Consider the following 21,347-nt stretch of genomic DNA (forward strand, 5'->3'; position numbering starts at 1 on the left):
ATCTGAATAAAAGGATATATTTCTTTATTTAAACAGCGGTGATTGCAAGGAACTCTGGGTGCCTCGGCTTTCAAAGAAGTCGAACCTTTCCTCTCTGTGGTGATTAGAAACCAAAGGAATTATGGCGATAAATTACATCAGTCATTCAAAAGGTATGCGCGACTTTGCACTATCAATGCACATCAATGATTATTGATACAATCGCAATCAAAATTGCCAGTAAACTGAATTTAATGTCGTAAATCCAAAACCAAAGTAACGAAAAGCCTACTAACGAGAGAAAGCGTGACGCGATGAACCTCTCATCACCTGAAAGTCGCAAAAAATGCTGTTAAATGTGCCATAGTTGGGATTGGCTTTGGTTTTGAGCTAATCAATATGCGCAGCAATACAAAAGCTGTCATCTACATCTACATGTTCCAGGACTCGGCAAAGTCTTTTTGACTTGTGGCTGTTTCTGGTTAGGTGGTCTCATACACCGCAAGCCTTTTTAGAGACATCACACCAAGCCGGCCACTTCTGCTGGGGAGAACCTTATCATTCATTCGTTGGATATACCTGTATTTGTGTTGGATTCATCTTTTCTCTTGCTTTGAGGCGTACTCACTCTTGGTTCTCGCTTCATCTTTGAAAAAATAAAAGTAAAAACTATATTAAGATATTGGGTTGGAAACTGCAAAAAATAATCAAACGGAACAAAGCTAGAATAGGTTTTGGTTCGAGGGAGGCAGATAGGTAATACGCATACGTTGATTCTATTGAAAGTATAAACACGCTGGTTCCAACAACTCTGGTTTCATAGGAGGGCGCGTTTGTACACAATGAAAATGAAAGAGACAAAAGCTAAGAATTACACATGGCTGTCAATTAGTAGAAAACACACGGCCACTCTCAGAGATGTGAGGGTGGTTGCTGGGCACCGGTTGCCGCTCACCTCTGTGGCTCAGTTGGTCTAGCACCAAGCTGCCATGCGGGAGGTCGTGAGGTCCTGCCGTCGACCAACACTCAGGGTATTAAAATAACTGAGGAGAAATTGCTGCCTTTACACCCGCAAGGGGTTAGATATCCTAGTCTTCTCGGATAAGGACGATAAATAGTAGGCCCCGTCTCGCATCACTTGTGTGAGACGTTAAAAGGACCTACACACTGTTCCAGAAGACTAGGGGACCTAGTCTCCGGTGCGGTGGTCTCTCCTTTATTCTGTTCTGGAGGCACCTGTGTAAACTATCGGTACTTGTCATTCAGTTAAGATTGTAAACTTCACGGCTGCCATTTGCGCCATAAAAGCAGTCTGGCAAAGTTCCCCACAAAGTGTTGTTCATTGACCCTGAAAAGCACCTAGGAGAGTGGTCAACTCCGTATTCATACATTCATTCATTCCCTCTTTGCATTGACCTACAAACAAAAACTACGGAATCGTTGTGAGCATTATTAATGCTGAGAGAAGCTGAAAAATTGGTTTTAGTGCCGATAGAAGTCAACTAGTATACCGGGCAATATAACAAAAAGGTTGATCACTTACCGTAAGGGGGAATTGGTTACCAATATAATGAGGAGAATAGGTTGTACTCACATCCAAGCCAACTGCAAAGGACACGAATACATGCATCCTTGACTAAAGCTTTACTTAATAATGAACTTATTTTAAGTGTCAACTGTATTTAGCACTTGGGTACTAATTGGAGATACTGCACAGAAATAAAAAAAATCATTTCATATCAAATCGTTGGTTGGTTTTGAAGAGAGGGGGAAACTACAGTACCCGGAGAAAAAGCACTTGGAGAAGAGTAAATAACCAAAGAATTTAAATTACATGTGACGCCAAGTCTAGGAATCGAACCCGGGCAACACTGATAAAAAGCGAGTGCTCTCACCACTACGCTAACCATGCACCATTTTGAGGCACATTGTTAAAGTAGGTAGAAAGATTAGAAGTGCATGATCTTTTTTGTTTTCGTTTTCGTAAAACCTTGTTTAGTAGCGTTCTAAGCCCCGTAACCTGCTTAACTGACGGAATCGTTGTGCGCGCGATTCTGTTGTGTTCGCGCTACAAGAGACAAATGGCGAGGGTAGTGTATCCTGGCCGCTCGTTTCATTGCTCTGCCGCACAATTTATCTTGAGAGCAAATTATTGATAGAAAGAATATATGATATTTTCCTCATATGTGAACTGCGGAGTATTAAGGACTCAATGATCATCGTGAGCAGTAGCGAAAGAAGCCTTATTACGGCAGCGTTTACACGAACGCGGTTTCATTTGTAACCGCATCGTTTTCGATGCGGTTACATCTTCTGTTTACACGACACCGGTCGAGACTGTTGCCGAAACCTTTCCGATTTGAAACCGCCGCCAAAAGTGGAGTGTTTTCAAAACGATGCGGCTTCATCTGTTGTGTAAACAGCGAAACCGCATCGATTTGAATACGGTTACTATTTTGGCGCGAAATTCGCATTGTTCAATTCAAAATAGTGAATTTAGCACGTATTGCAGCGCTCGCTCATACCATCATGACTTGAATTTTTTTGTTGAAAACGGTTTTGTGTAAACACTTCCAAACCGCATCAATTTTGACGCGGTTACGAAGTCGTGAAGCTGCGTTCGTGTAAACGCTGAACGCTGCCTAAAATCCAGGCTTGAACGGAACTCGAACCCATGACAGCGCAACCCATGCTCAGATGGAAGAACAAGTGACTTGCTCCCAGTTGGCTTGTTAGCTCAGCTAGTAAGCTAGTAGAGCAAGTGCACCGCAATCACAGGGTCATAAATTCGAGTCCCGTTCAAGCCTAGATTTTTTTCAGGCTTCTTTCGCAACTGCTCCGGCAAGTTGCTTCGGAACAGCGATGATCACGTTCACTAAGATCTAAATTATTTGTCCAGTATAGCAGCAATACCGTAGTCCTGACTGATGAGATTGATTGAAAGTTCTGATGATTGGATTGGTGCTCGCTGTACTTCCACTTTCTTACTCCAGTATCCTTCCTTCATGAAAAATGTGTCTCTAAGAAAAAAACGAATTCAAATCTCACACACTTAATACAAGCAGCCCTTTCTGGCGCATTTAAAAGAAATAGCTGAGGCTGTATATATAAGAGATTCAGCAGAGGACGATTATTGTCTGTTTTATTGTCTGTGTCGCAAATGAAAATAACCCAATTGATATTTGCGCTTTATAAGTGAAATAAATTATAATTATTATTATTATTTTTGAAGCAGCCCCGCCCTTTTTTACGATCTATTAAGTTAAAGTTAGTGCTCGGTCGGTATCTAAATCAAAGAAAAAACTGCCTGTCCTACAGGTAAGTTGTTTTGTCATGGAAAGCCATTACGCTGTATTTCTTGAAATGTTTCTTGAAATGTCCCAACTGAAGTAAAGCAGGAGCTATGACTAGTAGTGAAGCAACTAGTATCCCTCGTGTTTTCTTTGACCTTGGTTCCCGCGGAAATTCATAAGTAAATTTTTTTGTAACTTCCCCACCATTGTTGCGTGACGTCACAAAGAACGGCTCGATCCGTGGGAGACTAGATGTTCAAAAAAAAAATCATTATTCAGAAGAGAAATATGTGAGTTGTAAGCTCCAAATCCTGCGCTCTTGCACATAGTATTTGCTATCCTTACAATGCTATTTATTCAGTCATTTTGTGGTCAGGACATAACATGAACAATGATTCAGTAAAATTCATGATTAAACGTTACCATAATCTTACCAAAAAATACATGTTTTAAGAGAATCTTCTGTCATCTTCAGTTTAAATTACAAAGTACAGAGTTGAATACATAGTGTGCGCAAAATGCTAATAAACTATAAGAACAAAAGGAAACGTGACAATGTAAAATATTGCAAAGAAAGTTTTAAATTGACATGATAAAGTTGCTGAAAAATGGGAAAAACCTACACTAAATCATCAACATTATAATGTCAATTTAAAACTTTCTTTGTAATATTTTACATTGTTATCACGGCTTCCTTTTGTTCTTATAGCTTATTAGTATTTTGCGCACACTATATATTCAACTCTGTACTTTGTAATTCAAACTGAAAATGACAGAAGATTCTGTTAAAACATGTATTTTTTTATAAAACATTGTGTTATTTCTTAAAATTACCCTAATCTCTGTTTGAAGACAACTTTGTTATCTGCATCGCCAATCAGCAGAACGATAAAGTGACTGATTCTTTCTGAGCTAATAGCCTCTTTCCGTTTGATGTAATTCGTCATGGTTATGGTAACAATAATCTCTGCACGATTTGATTGATGTCTTCCAGTCTGTTCCATAAAAACAAAAAAAAAAAGTACTTTTAAGGTACCCCACAAAGCAACGAAAACTTGGAAAGTACATGTAACGATCACAGGATTTATCCTGACGATAAATAATGACGTCATTAAATCAACTGACCTGATGAACAGACACCTCGAACTTTGGCAAATTTGAGGCTGCTTCTCGAATCTAAAAAAGCGCATTTATAAAATAACTACACATGACTGCAGGTAGGGTACATTCCATGTTTCATAATGAATAATGTATAATGCATAAGCCTTATGATATGTTAACTACATCATGTAACTTACAGAGGTCTGAACATTGAGTGGGTTCTTTTGATATCGAGGAAAACAAAAATCCCCTTAACATCCTAACTGACCGTTCTACAAACAGTTGAAAAATGTCAGTGAGTTCTTATCGGTACCTGGTTTCCAAACGGTGGATGGCGATTCACAATCTGGAAAGTAAAATAAGCGACAATAACTATTTGTTAATAATTTTTGTTCAATTAATTTCTTATTAAGTTGCGCGCTTCTGGGAACCTACCGTAGTTGTTAAAATTGGCGGAGTATCACGTTAAAGAAAGAAAATACCTATCTAAAATTACATCCCTCAGCAGGATAGTACGGGCATTTTGAGCGATAGGGGACAGCCGTATTCTGCAAGAAGCCTCCTTAAAATCTAAAAATACGTTTTTGCCGCTTGATTCAAAGATCTAGAGATATAGTAAATATTTTGCCTACGGTGAGCTACTCTCCTTTTTTTCTACAACAAGAAAGAACGCGGGGCGGAACTTAAGTAAGGCCCTGGAACTAGCTAGTCTTACCATTTCAATTTCTCGGGGATTTGTTCCCTCAATTTTCATGAATGTTGTTAAGCCAGCGTTGACCATCATATTTGATAAGCTAAGCCCTAAACACAAAACACACGAGTTGAAATTATTGTCTGACTACACAAACTCGCCCACAAACTGTGAAAAGTAAACTGAGTACCAATTTTCTCCAGTTGCCTTGAAACAAACTTGGAATTTTCCCATAGTCTGCCAAGAACAAAGAACAGACACCATGAGTACAGGTTATTACAAAATGTTTTTGTTCTCGGAGCAAATTATAGTCTCACTAGATCACTTTTGTGGAATCCGTCAGTGAATATATGAGACGAAGCAATGTTTAATTTTACACATGCAATCACCTGGCTTTCATACACTTTGCAAGGACAAGTGAGTTCTGAAGTGCTGTGAAATCACTTTTCAGCATTTGCAGCTCTGTCAAACCTTCAGAAAAAGAAAAATTGGGTTATGACACGTTTCCAATCATCTTTAGAAGGAAGAGTGGATGAGTAGAAGAGTATTTAAGAAATGATGACTTACATTTTTCCCGAGGGGGGGGGGAACTTCGTATATAAAGGGGTGGGAATGCTTGTCGGAAATGTTGAATTAAACTCCTAAAATAGACCAATCAAAATCCGAAATTTACACCAGGTAAGCGAGACGACGAGCATCGCCACCCCTTTCATATGCGAGTTCCCTCCCCCCCGGGGGGCCATTTTGTATCTGACCACCAACGTTTCAGTCACTTACACCTTGTGATTCTCTGTCCAGAGCGGAAGATTTTCTAAATCAAATCAAGAGAAATCAAGTCATAAGTAACAAAACAAAGAAGTAAATGAACACATGAAGAAATTATTCAAAGAAAGTGTGAGCAAAGGAACTATAACGGATAAATGAAATAGTCAATGACTTGGATGAAAGTCGTGCAAAAATCAATCAACTTTTGAGGACTAACCGTGACATCTTGAGTCAAGGAGAACTCAGCAACGACAAGAGAACCCAGAGTGGCCTGAATAAGGCTGTATATAGAAATGGAAAAACTGTTTTAAAAACTAAAAAAAATTAATAAAGACCAGAGAAATTTACATAGAAAAATCTTATCTGGAAAAAGCTCAAACTTCCAAATGTCTTTTATAGAATCCAGCGTAATATTCAGATTGCAGTTTGAACCAACAAGTCTTTTGTAGCATGAGTCAACAATAGATCTGGCCAAGCAGGAGTGCGCGAATATTCATCTCTAGTTTTCTTTAAAAGTATGGAAAAATTAATATATTTTAACTATTAGATAATGTTAATACGTGATAGATACGCAGTTCAACATAGTGAAGCATGAACATCAACAATTCAGGAACCTTGTTTCACCGGCTTTGTGAGGCAAGAGAACGAGTAGCCAACGCCCTTCAAACAAGCAGTAATTTAGAAAAAGCTCAGCGTCGTTAAGTTAAATATTTACGTTGTTTTAGTTGACTTAAACTAAACGTCATTCTGTTAAACCGGTTAAGCTGGTTCGACAAAAAGCTTTGAGTGCGATAAAAAAAGCACTACCGGAAACGCACCAGTTAACCTTTTGTTCTGTTGTCTTGATTCTTCCACTAATCGGAAACCTAACCACAAAAAGGCAAAAGAGAAAGTTTATAGCCATAGTTGTCAAAGGTGTCGAACCATTTTCTACACATGAATTAGCGATCAATGAATAACAAATATGATAACTGAAAAATAATAGCTTTTTTACCGTATAGTTTGCTTATTCTTGTCTTTGTTAAGAGCATTCAGTATCCTCTTCTCACTCACACGAAGCTTGACGTCAGAAAATTCCTTACACTTGGACACTAACTCGACCTGGAATTTTTAACATTAGAATCGGTTCAAAACCGGTTCAAGAGTGAATTTCCTAACCTCAGCTCATTCTTTATAGACTTACATTACGTATCTGGATCTAATAATACCTCTGTCAACTGTATAAACTTGAATAAAGATGGACTTCCCAGATTCCAAGAGGATCACAGTACTTAGCTACCATAGACGAGTTCACGAGTTCAACGTGGTCGAAATCGATGGGAGAGTGAAAAGGGTTTTAACTCTCAGTTGGTAACACCCATAGGGGAGGCACGGTGGCCTCATGGTTAGTGCGCTCGACTCCGGATCAAGTAGTCCGGGTTCGGGTCCTGGCCCGAGTCCTCTCACGGTACCTCTCTCCGCCCAGGTGTATGAATAGGTACCAGCGAAATGCTGGGAATAACCCTGCGATGGACTAGCATCCCATCCAGGGGGGAGTAGAAATACTCTTAGTCGCTTCATGCGAATGGAAACCGGAGATAAGTGCCGGCCTGATGGGCCGACCTGATGGGCCTTTTGGCTCGTAAGCAGAGATTATACTTTGGTAACGCCCATGGTTTGATTCTTGCCTTATGGTGAAAAGAATACATTCACTAAGTTTGCCTTGGAGTGAAATCTTCATTGCCGGTCACTTACCATGTCGCTGAGACTTTCTTTTCCTTTGATTTGAAGAAATTGTTTCATGGAATCGAAAGCGATGCAATATCTGGCCATCAGCCGACCTGCGTCTGTGAGGAAGGGAAGCATCGATGCATACATTAAAAAAATATATTTATAAGATATTAACCGAAAAGCAAAGGAAAAAGGTCTCCCGGAATAATTTTCTTAGCTGTGCACTTCGCTACTTATAAATTACAGCAATAACTGAAAACCGGACGTCTGAGGGAATTGGATGGTGACCCTCACGTTGTTGGTACGATATCATGAGAGAGATTTAGCACTGGGTTTTACGTGAAAAGGCAAAAGGCAAGCTACTTTCGGAATACGAATTCTGGGCCATACCGACAACGCACCACTTGGCTCAGTTCCGCAACTGGCTCCGCGCAGATATTACAATTAGTTTCGGTTTCCATAACAGAAAGATTTTTACGGGGTGAGGCAACCCAAAACCTTTAGGGCCAAGTGTCTGGCCCTTCGCTTCGCGATCAATCCGGCATGGTTGAACCTGCCAGGAACCAACTGTTCTCGCCCCAGAGCTCCCGGGATCACTTGGCCACACCAACCTCGTTCCCAGGGCTTTTCAGTCTTCGCCGAGAGGCGGAGAAAAGCCCTGGGAAGGAAGGCAAGGTGAAAACACAGGAGAGAGGCAAACGGCAGGCTTTAGCTTGTCATAAGACAACAGGCAAGAAATAAGTTAAAATCAAACAGATTTCTTTGATTTTTTCCAAAAAGCAAATTACAGCCTGACTTTGGCCGTTTACCGCAAACGAGATGCTAACATTTCTGAATGAAATAAATATATGTATTTGAAGCGCGGGTTATAGACGAAAGCGGAGTGAAGTGATCCTCCGGCACTTGGAGCAGTTTTCAAATGACTATCGAAAGTAATTGCACTATTGCAATGGGCCATTTCCAAGCCCATGTCTTCTTCCTCTTCAAAGCGAATATAAGTGCGAAGTTTTTGGGATGGTAGTATATAGGCAACTTTCACGATGGTGTCATTTGACTACAACTACCATAATTCAGTTTGTTTTTCTTTTCTTATTTAAATTATGTTTTCCCAGTGGGGTAAAAATAACAATAGCTCTAATTAGGATGAGACAACCAAAACCTGAAGGATTCTGGTACTTGTAGTCAAATGGCGTCATCATGCAAATGTCCTATTAGTTCATCTTTTACATCTGGGCCCGGTTGTTCAAAAGCCGATTAACGCTAATCCGAGATTAAAAATTAACCAAGGAGTTTATTTCTCTACTCCTAAATGCTGTCCAACGCTGATACTCGGCAAAACTTCACATTAGAAGAAGTCAATCTTGAAAAACAAGAAGAAGCAACAGAAACGTTCACCCAGAAGTTGAAAACATGAAGCAAAAGCTTACGCTAATCCTGGATTAAGTTAATCGGCTTTCGAACAACCGGGCCCTGAATAACAATTTTCACGAGAAAACCTTGGCACTTGGACTCGCTTTGAAGAGGAGGCAGACATGAACTCGGGAAATGGCCTATTGCTACGCTTTGTGATTGGTTTGAAAATCTTGCGCCAGATTATTAACCAACGAGAAGGAAAACCAAAACCAGCAACGACTTGCACGCGTGATTTTTTTCCTCGCTTTGAGCAAGTTCACATGGAACTGCTATGAATTTGGATTGGTTCATTGCGCTATTTTGCACCTGCTCTAAGGCCAGTTTCGAATTCTCACGGTTGGACTGGATCTAGCATGAAATGGAGGCTAATGCGGGCAAATTATTTTGCATTTGAAGATATTTGTCCGCATTAGCCTCCATTTCATGCCAGATCCAGTCCAGCCGTGAGAATTCGAAAATGGTCTATTGCTTTGGTATTTGTTTTACTTCACTCAATTGAAAACCGCTCTATCTGGACAATTTAAGCAATTGTCGCTGTTTATAGACACCTGAAAAACTCAGATGGCTTTAACGGGATTCGAACCCATGACCTCTGCGATGCGGTGCAATAGTCTACCAACTGAGTCCTTTCACGGGAACACATGAGCCCAACAAACTGACCTAAACCTTACTATTACTTACCCGTAGGCTTAAGATCAAATCCATCATCCATCTTGATAAGCCCAGCCTTTTCCAGTGTGTTTAAACTTTTCAGGCAAAGATCTTTGTAAAAGAAATGAATATTTGTTACACCGAGATAAAACACATCTTTCTTTAATTTTAGAAACCGTAAAATTCTACTGACGACCAATGATGTCAGGTGGGAAGTCACCTTGCAACTTTTGTTCCAGGCTTTCTTTCTCAAGTCCCTCAGGTATCCCTGCATATCGAGAAAAATGACCAAAAATTATTAATTAAACGATTTCATGTGGAAGTTCTCGTGTCGATGGTTCATGGAACCTTGCAGCATATTGTTTTTTTTTCGTTCATTGAATTCTTAGGCAACTAAATCTACCCAGAGATTTAAGTCAGTAGAGTGTAATGTGAAATGCTAGTTTTGTACCCCATATGAACCATGTGAGCGTTAGCCCTACTAATGGAAATGGGCCCACACAAGGACAGAGAAAAACTCTGACCAGGGTGGGAATTCAGCTGGGAATTGAACCCACGACCTTCGGGCTAGAGATTGTCAGTCTACCCCAGCCTTGGGATCCTCTTCCTTGAGAAAAACCTCTCTTATGCGACTTACTCAAACGGTACCCTGACAGTATGGGGTTTTAATCGAGAGCGAAAAAAGAGTTTCGGTTCTGAGAGAGGTAGAATAATAACCACAAAACAATTGGTCCTTTAATGAAAAAAAAAAAAAAAAAACACTGACGTGACGAAGAAATGATTTTTCCGATGGGGCTCGGGTATACTTGGCCTTTGCAGAAGTCGAACCTCCGTTCATGACAGTTTTATGTCCGAAGAGCTAAAACACACGTTCCATTCTGAGAGACTTGGAACAACGGCAAAGCTACATTTTATGCCAATCTTCTCGAAGCCGTCGTCTTCGCACCTGCTTAAATTCCCTAATAATGGGATTTGAATGTAGGGGCCTTTAATTTCATTTAAGTGTTAAAAGTAGTTTCACGATTGCCTTGGATTTTGCATTGCAACTTTAAGTTATTAGCTTGAAAATCGAGCCACTTAATCTACCCCTGGAAGCAATACCGAGAAATAGAGAGAAGCCAAACCAATCGAAACTTGAGAGCGTGCGCTCTTTCCCGCGCTTTGAACAAATGAAATGCAATTTCTTCGAATACCTAATTGTATGATCGTACACCTTTTGAAAATGGTTGGTATAGTTATTGCGTTGCTTCGGCTCTCAACTGAAAGCCACTCTAGTCACGTAGAATCAACTAGAGCTGTGTTTATCGGTTTTGAAAGCATCCAAAAGACAAAATACTACCTCTTGATTTTAAAGTACTTTCCTTTTCTCGGCATTCAACTCAGTGATCAGCGTTCTATTTGTTGGTAAATATTGGAAAGGTCATTGTGTTTGCAGTAGACAAAAAAATTATGGTCAATGACACAGTTGCTGGGGAGACATTTCAAAACGCTCTTACTGACTCACCGTAGTACATCGGGTTTTTTAGTATTCTTATGTACAGGAAAGTTGACTTGAGCCATTCCAAAGCAATCGATACATCTGTGATGGTATTGAGAACGATTTCCGCATTTAAGTGTTCAATAAGATGATGGTGCAGGCTGAGAAAAATAAGAATAAATGAATTCGTAAATTCATTCATTCACTATCTTATTGCGAATGGGCGACCATTTCATTCCCATCAGCTACAGTATGGCAGCACGATTGACACGTACACCTAATTAATGGTCTTAGCTGCTTAGAGTCTTCTGTAGTAGCGGCAGAACATTTGAAATGTCAATCAAAACGCCATGGTTCGAATCGACTGTGAGAATAAATTCACTATGAATCACCACATTAAGGCTTTCTGCTCATTTATGAAACCTATCTAAACTAACCAGGTCTGCCGACCAACCATTCAAAATGTAATGTACCGAAAGACTGATAATAATCGCTTGAGGGTATAAGTTCGGTGTGGAGGAAACAAAAGAAAAGAACAAGAAAGTGTTGATCATTCGTAAACTTGAATTAGCGCGTACAGGAGCAACGAAATGACTAACCTGCTCTCTAACTTTTGGGTTCCCTCGAGCAGACCAGTGTACTTTTCCTAAGAAAACAGTTCAAAGTTAACAATAATCGAAGAATCATTGATCCAAGAAATAAGACATGCAAAGTTTGAAATGACTGTTACTATACTGATAGGAGAATTTTTTTCTCAAACCTTGTTAGCGTTCGTTGTCAAAATGACGGCAGTGGCAGAAGTGTCAAACTAGATGAAAAGGAGGTAAGGTTTAATGTGATATTCACATTCTTCAAACTTAACATTAACCCTTTAAAGAAAAAAAACTGAATAGGCCATTTCCGAGTTCATTTCTGTCTCCTCTTCAAAGCGAGTCTAACCGCGAAGTTTTTGTGATGGTAATTAGTTATACTTTACATATGAATGAAGACTACTTTTCGAAAGAAAAACTTCGCTCTTAGACTCTCTTTGAAGAAGAGGCAGACATGAAATCGTAAATGGCGTGTTAAATCAGTGGGTTGAAATACCTGCGGTCTTCCAGCTCTTCCAATCATTTGCAGGACTTGTGTTTCAGAGTACTCTTGAAACACACCCATGACGTAATGTGCTGTAGACTTGATGATAACAAGATGGGCGGGAAGATTTACCTTGAAAAAGAAAAGAGATTTACATCGCACTTACTGGACGGGAGTTTATAACATCGCCCATTAAAAAATAGGCGATCATGAATACTTTTCTTCTGAAATTATGGCCACAAAAGACTGTTTGAAAGCGAAAGAGAATAAAACAAGTCCTGATGATGCAAACGTGATCAGTTTTCAGTGGTATCTAGTTTAGGAAATAGAGAGATTTAACTCAACTCACCCCTACTGCAAGAGTACTAGTAGCAACTGGAATGGAAAGAAAAAACGAAATAAATGAAGAAATCCAGATCGAACCAAAGAAGGTGATAAGAAGCTTACTACTTTATCGTTAAGCCAATCAGAAGCGAATTTTCCGGCAGGTTTTGCTTATTGCAAAAGTTCGTGTATTTTTGCCAAGTTCTTCAGTAAGAGGTTCAATCGATTATGCGTGTGATGAAATTCTTCTCCTTAATGATCGTCTTCGGTTAAAACACCTTAACTAAGATGTAAGTGTGCTTACATAATACTGGTATGTCACCCTTAATAAACAATGCTTCAATGTTGTGTCTGTCAGTAGGATCTAATCCTGCATGGTGATAGCCAATACCACAAATCACCAACTCTGAAAAAAGAGAGAAACACCGCAATGAGAAACGAGGTATATGGTGCATTAACCATATAGGTTACGAAACTAGACGAAAGAAATAAAATGACTGAAACATTTAGCCAAAGCGCCGGAGGGAACTCACCTCTTAGTTTTGAATCATGAAGAGAATTTGCTGTCCTTTGAAGCCTTAATAACCGGAATGAATCAAAATTAATGAAATTGTAAAGACATAATAAGACAGAATAAACCTATAAAAGTACCTTTGCCTGTGTTGTGAGTTCATGATAAATCTCGCGTCCTTCACCAGCATCTGTGCCGCTTGCTGAGCACTCTTTCGTGTTGAACAAAACTGCCAGAAGACAAAACAATATTCACCCAAACCAGACCTTGAAATGGCTTCAAAATGATAACCTCTGACATGATGTAGTATAAAAAAGATGCCAGACTACATTCGCGACTGTGGCGGACTAGTCTCACATTTGCAGCGGGGGAGGAGGCAAATAGCACGGTATCTTAATTACTGTTAACTCGCTTCGAATAGAAATGAATTTCTTTAATTTTAGACACACAGGAATCAAGTTTGTCTTACCACGAGAGTGGGTTTTCGATCCGAGTAAGTCTGAATAATGCTGCTCAGTTTATAGTTCAGCGACAAATCAAAGCCGAAGTCGGAGAAGTTACTGCTTTTGTTAAATCCAAGGACAACTTTTCTCAGCTTCACTGGTCGATACGAATCGTCCATACTGTGAAAAACGCAAAATGAACAACCAGAATACGGACTTAAGATAAGGCCAACAAACATCTCTCTTGGCAACACCACTAATTCTTAACTGAATTATAGTGGAACAATTATTCAGATTTCAATGCTCTTTTTGAGCTTGAATGTAAATATTTCTTTCTTGTAAAGACTGCAGGTCAATTGTATTCTTTCAAGGCCACAATTAAGTCATAGTTTTCAGCTGTACCTGTAATACAATGCCGGGGAATCAATTCCTCCGAGCCAAGAAGCGATCTGTGGGACAGAAATTGGACGGTTTTTCAATAAACGATTGCATCATCGCTGCATTTCACATGAGCGCGTAGTCTCAAAACATTTTTAACACAAATAGTGACGGTTATTGAATTTTCAAACTTACATCCTCGACATTTGGTATAGTAGCTGAGATAGCTATCAACCTCATTCCATCTCTGGTGCTACGATTTGCACCATGCCGAGTCACGGTGGACTGAATTGTCTTCATTCTGCTGATAACAGCTTCAACCGTAGCACCTCTTGCATCATCGTTAAGAAGATGGACCTACGACGCAGTTCAATCATCATCATCATCATCATCATCATCATCTCTTTATTTACCCTCGGAATTTAGAGTAGCTTGATGTAGCTAGTATCTCTGAGCATTTACCCTCCCAACTATGATACTCCACAGCAGACATACCACAACACCGGGAACTCCATGTCCTACTCATTGCGAATAGGGTGTGGGTTCTTTTACCTCCCACAGAGTTTATGAACAAGGGTTGTGATACGGTGCCTAGGGTTTATAGTCCTTATCCGAGAACACTAGAGAGTCTAACCATTTGCAGATGACATTACAAAGGCAGCACTTTCTCCTCAGTTATTTAAAGACCCTGAGTGTTGGTCCAGCCGATGTCGAACTCACGAACTCCCGTATGATAGCACGGTGCTCAAGCAACTGAGCCACCGGTGCGCAGTAACAGGTTCATTGCATATTGTGTAGCCAAAAAGGTTAAATTTCGGTCAGATTGAGCCCCAGTGGATTTGGCATTCTGACTTCTTTAAAAAGTCACAGTGAAAAATCCAAAGAAATCATCAGAGCTGAGCTGGGAAATCCGATGCTTTTGGTTGAAATGTTACCTAGCCAAAGTGGGTAGGAGTTACAAGCCTATCAGGTCCAGCTGTACCGTGGCAATCAGGGTTCCAGGAACACGGCTGCGAATGGGACCAAGAGGGAATGTAGCTCCTCCGAACTCCAGGGGCCAAAGGGGGGATAGCTGGTGCACAAAGTTTTAAGAGCTGCAAATGTGGGTGGTTGGGGGTAACTGACCTCGTCAATTAGAAACAGTCTGACTGATTGAACAAGTGACCTGTTGTCTCTCCATTTTCTGGTCATACTGTCCCATTTCTCCTGTTTGAGAAAGTAACAATACTCTTAAAATTCGACAAATCTGGATTTGGGAAAATTAGCGGTATGATACAGTAACGTCTGGGAGTTGACCGCTTACTGATCAGAGTAAACAAATAAGTTATTTTTTATCCCTTTTTGCGATGTCATCATATTCTACCTGGTGTTCAGCTGTTCGAAACAATTGGATCTCTCGACAGAGGCGTAAGCACTTTTCTGCAATTGTTTCTCATAGCACAAGCTGGTCATAAAAAAGACTTGAGGTAATCGTGTTCTTCTTTGACCATCACCGTTTTTGATCAGTGAAAGCACTTTAGAAATTTAGCATATTTTTTACATTTAAATTGTCAGATCTAAGATAAGTTTTGGCCCAATCTTAAAAAAAAATTGAGTGAAGTGAAGAGCGTTATAGGCTACCTACTCAAAGGACTGTCTCAGCTTGAGCTCATATCACCTCATATAAAATTTAACATTGACATCAAACTTACAGGTGTAGTCATGATAACACTAGTGTTCTGCAACTCATAGTAATCATCCAACTCGCTGTCGCCCGTTACTTCCTTGCATTTTAAGCCGAAGCGCTCGAATTTTTCCTTCCAGTCATGGAATCTTTCGCTACACAACGCTTTCATTGGAGCCACTGGAAGAAAAATGGGCCCGTTTTAAAGTTAGTTTTCCTCTGCAACAACACAATGGTTTTCAATTGAGTGTCGAAAGTAATAAGCGAATTGCTTTGGTTTTGCATTACTTCACTCAGTGACTCTCAGTGATTGGTTTAAAGTTCTCGCGCCACTTTTTCAACCAATCAAAAGTGAAACCGAAACCAACCGTAGCTCGCGCGTACACATTTTCCCGCGCTTGGTGTTGGCTACGTTTAATTACTTCGAGGTTTGATTGGTTTACTGGATTGTCTTTGTCCTTTTTGATTGGCCAAAGTAATTACTTTGGTGTTGGTTTTACGACACTCAATTGAAACTCGCTCTAAACTCTAGTCACTATTGGTTTCATTTTAAAATAAACGTTCTAAGTTGAGAAAAATTTGAGACTGTCAGTTTGCTTAATGCATTCATCATTTTGCCATACGTTCCTATTCGTGAGACCTCATTTACGTCACTTGTGATACCAATTCAAATAATACACGTCATACCTACAAAGAATGAAGGGGTAGTTTCTAAAGAAACTGTGGTGCTGCGTCGGTGGGGAAGTAGAATACAAGAATTTGGTTTTATCAACGGAGTTGATAATGTAAATTGGCCACCGTACAGAGATTCTAAAAGCTTTTAGAATCTCAGTACGGTGGCCAATTTACATTATCAACTCCGTTGATAAAACCAAATTCTTGTATACCTACAAAGACTTAACTATTTTTTTTCTGTAACTAAGCTAACTTAGGGAAACGGACACCATGTAAACCAAAGCGTTTCACCAAATTTACTGTGGAGTGACTTTAATTTTAGTTGGCATCAGCAAGACTTTTTGAAAAAAGCTTTTGCTTGTGCGTTTTGAATTTCGGATACTTTTTTGGCGGTGCTTCATTTAGCGGACTTCATTTCGTTTACAGTCTCTTTGTACAAGCCAAGCGGGTCAGCTGGCACTCAGCAGAATCATGGAATGGTTACTTTGAGGTAGTGGGTTGTTTTGTTTCAATTTACGATTGAGCCTTACAGGTGGGTGATTATTCCGTCTGGCTCTCTTTTTTAGCAGCAAAAGTAAAAGCACAATGTTACTAACTAATCATCGTTGCCTTGAATACATATTACTGTTATGCGCAACTCACTGTAGACAACTTTAGCAGATGACACTCCTCCTCCACTATTCATGAGTTGCCTTATAATGGCCAGTTCAAAGATAACTGTTTTGCCTGACCCAGTGGGAGCGCACACTACCATTGGCCTGTCTGTGTACATCACCTCATCAAACACCTTGGACTGCACGATGTTGAAATATGGAAATTGACTGAATACCGCACGGTATGGATGGGCTTAAGAGAGTCTTCGAGTAAAGGAGCCAAAGCCAAATCGTATAAAGAATTCAGGACATAAAATAAGTACTATAGAAATGGTAGATAACTGTGGTACTGGGAGTTTGAGTGCATAGGGATATATGAGAGGTAGGAGAGGAAAAAGCCAGCACCGTACATCCAATTGTAGTATAAATGCAACATCCGCTCTAGAGGATCTCGTTAAGGTGGATCAAACCAGTTTCAACAACTGAGAAATGTCTTATTAGATGGATCAACTCTACAACACTGTCATGCTTAGCAGCAATGTTGTTCTGCTAAATGAATAATTACTTAACAAGATGCATTCTGTGATGTGACGTAATAGGTCACCATGGCAATAAAAGAGACATGTACATACACACTATATTTTGTGTTAAACGATGATATATCAAAAACGATTTCGGTGACCCCAAATTGTTATTGCTGGAAAACGATTAGCACGCTCAAACAAAACCCTCTGCAAAATTAAAAAAATTCTTTGCAGCGGATTCAAAGTCACCTTCACTACTGGAGAATATTAAGGTGGCTCTGAATCCCCTCCAAATAATTTTTTTTGGACTTTGCAAAAAGAGTTATCTTAGCCTGTTAATAACTTTCCAGCAATAAAAATTGATGATCACCGAATTCGTTTAATAAGCGTTTAAATGCAAATATAGGGTGCTTTTAGATGCCTCTTTTGTTATCACGGTGACCTATTGAGTCACATTAAGGAGTGCATCTTGTAATAGCCCTTTTCACGGTTAGTTTTTCTCATTTGCATTAAAATGTAATCTAGCATGTATGTGAGGCAATTTCGGGCTATTTTGTAATTTTAACCCGAAATTGCCTCGCATCCACGTTAGATTACATTGTAATGCAAATGAGAAAAACTAACCATGAAAAGGGCTATTATTGGTGTTTCATTTGTTAGCATAACATTGCCGTTTCGCTAAACAGTGTTGTAGAGCTAATCCTTTCAAATAGTACAGTTTGCTGAAAGTGTTGAAACTTGTTGCCAACGTTGCTTTCTCGTTATGTGGACAAATATCCAAAGTAATTTTTATAGTGACACGGAAACAAAAGCTACGAGAAAAAAAACAAAGAGCCCATTTGTTCTATTGATCAGAGTTTCATCATCATTGTTTATCATCTGTGATATATGTCTTCCGTTTGCAAAAAAATAGGTAGGGGTTGTTTGCTAAAACATTTTTACGCTATCTCCATATTTTTGGTGCGTTTAAAAAGGAACCTCTCATATTTTTTAAATTTTGGTCACGTGACTCATCTATAATTGGTTGGGATTCGACGAAATTTTCTGTGAAATCTAGTTGGCCGAAAAAATGATCGTGAATGGTACGCAACACCCTGATAGCAGAGCCTTTCTTTTGCTTGCTCGATTTTGGCGTTCTCGAGAAAGACTCTGCATGAATCGAGTAAGATCTTCATTGAGTATACTCTGCTTGTTGCCAGGAAACAGTCTCGAACCCAAGCCTAATATGTCAGATCTCGCCGCCATCTTGGTTTTTCATAGTACAGCGGGCTCAATTATAGCCATCGGTTTTATCACTAAACGGATGCTCCCACTGGAAAAACCGGTTTGACAAGAGAAAACAAGATAGACTAGTCCGGAAGTTCGGGCTGCGGCGGCTTCAAAGAGTTGACGCAATTCAGGCAGACCCTCCTTTTCTCTTCCTCAGTAAAGACAAAGACAACAGGAAGCTCTGCTCCAGGGTGGGTACGCGAGAGATCATTAATTGCTTTCGAAATTTCCTACACAGGGGAGGATCTCCCCCTTTACCAGTCTTAAACAGCGACATACGACACCCGCATGATACATAACTATAAACGTTTCCTCATAAATGTGTCACACTCTGAAGATGACTTCCCCTCAGATTGTCGAAACGTTAGTCAATGTCATCTCAAACAGTCCTTCTCAGGACTACACTCACCCGGACAATCGTACTTTACTTAATGATGATATGACTCCTGGGTTCAAACCATTTACAGTTATTAAAGTGCGACCCATCTGTACTCTAGATTCTAGGGACTCCAGGGATCTTGTTTTAAGCAAGGTTTGAAATGGATTACGGGTACCTGTTTTAAAATCCGGGACTGTGGATTTAAATTAAAAAGACTGACATGGTTTAGGAACTTATCCCTCAAAAGGCTTAGCTTCTTCTCCAAAGTAGGTTTCTGTTTATTGAGTTCTCTGTAAGTTACCATAAGAAAGGATACGTATTTCGTTCACAGATCGGAGTCCAATTACTGACCTTGTATCGCCGCATTGATTTTCAAAAGCTGCAAGAACAGAAAAAAAACACGAAAACAAAGTTGCAGCGCTTCAGTTGACCACCGAGAAAACGTAAAGCAGAAATGACGAAATGATTATATTACCTGAGCCGGGGATGAAAAGTTGACTTGGAGTGCCGAAGTTGTGCTGTGGGACTTGTTGTTGGTAAGATGTATACATCTCGTAATCTTCGGGCTCGTATTCATTCAAATTGAAGCCTTATGAAGGAAGGGAAACATCGCAAGCATAATCAGCTGGGAACAATTATCCCTTCGAGGAAGAGGTAACATGAAAATGAGTGCGATACATACATTCATACATACCTACACACACACAACACACACACACACAGAGGAGGCAAACCAGTTGGCTATTTACAAGTGCAGCTGAGAAGTTGAACCAGGGACTACCAGGATCAAATTCAATGAGTGGTCAGAGCGGATCTTGAACCCGGGATCTCCGTATCTCAAGGCAAGCGCCCTAACCCCTGGGCCACACTGCCTCCTATGATCGGATCATGCGACCTCCCTGCCCCGAACAACATCCGTACAGTTTAGGGGAAATCCTTTAGTTTACTTGGAATTTTCAAAGTGAAAGCAGCGAAAAACAAGAAGGGTTGAGGGCGGGCCCATGGATCGATTTTGCCAAGACGTAGCAGCAATCCTTAAAATTCAGACATTCGTCACTGACTGGTAGTGATTGGGAGAAATATGGAGAACCTGTCACTCATCTCCTCGCCTCTCTTAAAAAATGGGAAGATGAAATTTCTCCTCAGACACTATACAAAAAAATCAGTTATCCAGAAAGAACTAAATTTTCGATATAATTGCCTCTTAAGTGGGGAAGTTTTCTGAACAAAAGAAGAAAAAACAAAACAAATGAACATGGACAGTGGTGGTACCTCGAGGTTTGCATTTATCAGTCCCAACCTCTTTTACCTTCGAATTTCGTTCCACATCCTGCCTCCATTACTTGAGAGAACAGCTCTGGGGAGTCTTGAATAACCTTTTCATCTTCATAAGTATAGTCATCGTCATCATCAACAAATGGAGGAGACTGTAAATGAACCAGCTGCGATACGCCTGATAAGTTCTTGTGCTCATTCTGACTGAACTGCTGTCCTGCGTGAACACTGTCTGGAAAATGATTTATGTCGTTGAAAGGCGATAAGCCGACTAATTTTTCTGTGAAAAATTTGTCTTTCACTTTGTCGAAGTGCTCAGAATTGGAACGGAAAAGTTGTGTGGAAGAGAGGCCTCTCTGAGACACTTGTGAGAGTACATCGTCGAGCATTGGTGGTGGCGCAGGTGGCATTTGCCAAGATTGACTTGATGCTTTAAAAGGAGGTCTGAAAGGACGAAGTATTGTAACTAGTTACAGTGCGGAAACTCCGAATTATTAGAATCCACAGGACAGATCCAAGTCTAGTAAAGCTTGTCTCTAAAGATAACTCTCACTTTGATCGTCGAAACGTGAGTCCAAAAGGAAGTTTATGCGCAACGGACAACAACGGCCAGGAGGACATCGTTCCAAAATACAAATTTTCGGCGGTAGTATTCCATCCAATACGCTCTGTATTAAATTTTACAGTAACTCGGGCTCCAGAAAAATAAGTTGATATAAACTGTATAAAGTTGTAGAGGGAAAATTAAGCGCATGTCTTCCACCAAATGTCAAAGCTTATCATTTTACGTAGATTGACAGATGAAGTTTACTGGCCATTTCTTCCCACTGAACTGAGCCTCAGAATTAACGAATGTATCAGTGATGTTCTGCTATGGGACCCAGTTTAAGGATACCATAATGTAAGAAGACCAGCTATTATTTACATTGGAATAGACTGATTAAAGGTAGAAAAGGGTCTCTGTCAGCTCCTGAATTGCGGAATGTCATGAGAGACCAACAGATAATTCGTTTCGCCCGATGATGATAATAAGCAAATGAAGGCTAAGGAATGTATCAAAATCTGATGCGCACGTGCGAAGCGTGCAGTCATGGTTTTGCTTATTAATTAATTAATTAATTAATTAATTAATTAATTAATCTCCTAACGCTTTCTTTGC

The 21,347-nt window shown here is 40.0% G+C and overlaps 1 protein-coding gene across 1 annotated transcript; it reads right to left on the reverse strand.

Moving 5' to 3' along the window:
• Positions 1–541: 541 nt before the first annotated feature.
• LOC138055830 (probable ATP-dependent DNA helicase HFM1) lies at positions 542–16,935 on the reverse strand. Its single transcript, XM_068901700.1, has 30 exons — positions 16,791–16,935; positions 15,502–15,653; positions 14,936–15,016; positions 14,006–14,167; positions 13,835–13,881; positions 13,459–13,612; positions 13,130–13,218; positions 13,012–13,055; positions 12,783–12,884; positions 12,504–12,529; positions 12,167–12,286; positions 11,841–11,888; positions 11,680–11,726; positions 11,108–11,241; positions 9,824–9,871; positions 9,634–9,714; positions 7,564–7,655; positions 6,824–6,930; positions 6,648–6,695; positions 6,047–6,110; positions 5,842–5,875; positions 5,454–5,535; positions 5,255–5,301; positions 5,089–5,174; positions 4,687–4,719; positions 4,398–4,448; positions 4,107–4,267; positions 2,893–2,999; positions 1,523–1,584; positions 542–625 (listed from the first exon to the last, which is right to left on the reverse strand). The coding sequence occupies exons 1-30, from the start codon at positions 16,918–16,920 to the stop codon at positions 542–544; spliced, it is 2,523 nt and encodes an 840-aa protein (XP_068757801.1). The 5' UTR covers positions 16,921–16,935.
• Positions 16,936–21,347: the final 4,412 nt, after the last annotated feature.

This window comes from Montipora capricornis, chromosome 7 (assembly GCF_036669925.1).
Source record: "Montipora capricornis isolate CH-2021 chromosome 7, ASM3666992v2, whole genome shotgun sequence".
Taxonomy (NCBI): domain Eukaryota; kingdom Metazoa; phylum Cnidaria; class Anthozoa; order Scleractinia; family Acroporidae; genus Montipora; species Montipora capricornis.

Bases quoted from the DNA above. Each gene is read 5' to 3' on its own strand.
- LOC138055830 (XM_068901700.1), bottom strand. From the start codon at position 16,920: ATGTACACAGACAGGCCAATGGTAGTGTGCGCTCCCACTGGGTCAGGC. The intron at 14,168-14,935 runs GTCAGTTACCCC...ACTGCGTCGTAG, and splicing joins GACTGTTTCTAATTGACGAG to GTCCATCTTCTTAACGATGA. The intron at 9,872-11,107 runs GTGAGTCAGTAA...CTCGATATGCAG, and splicing joins AAAAAACCCGATGTACTACG to GGATACCTGAGGGACTTGAG.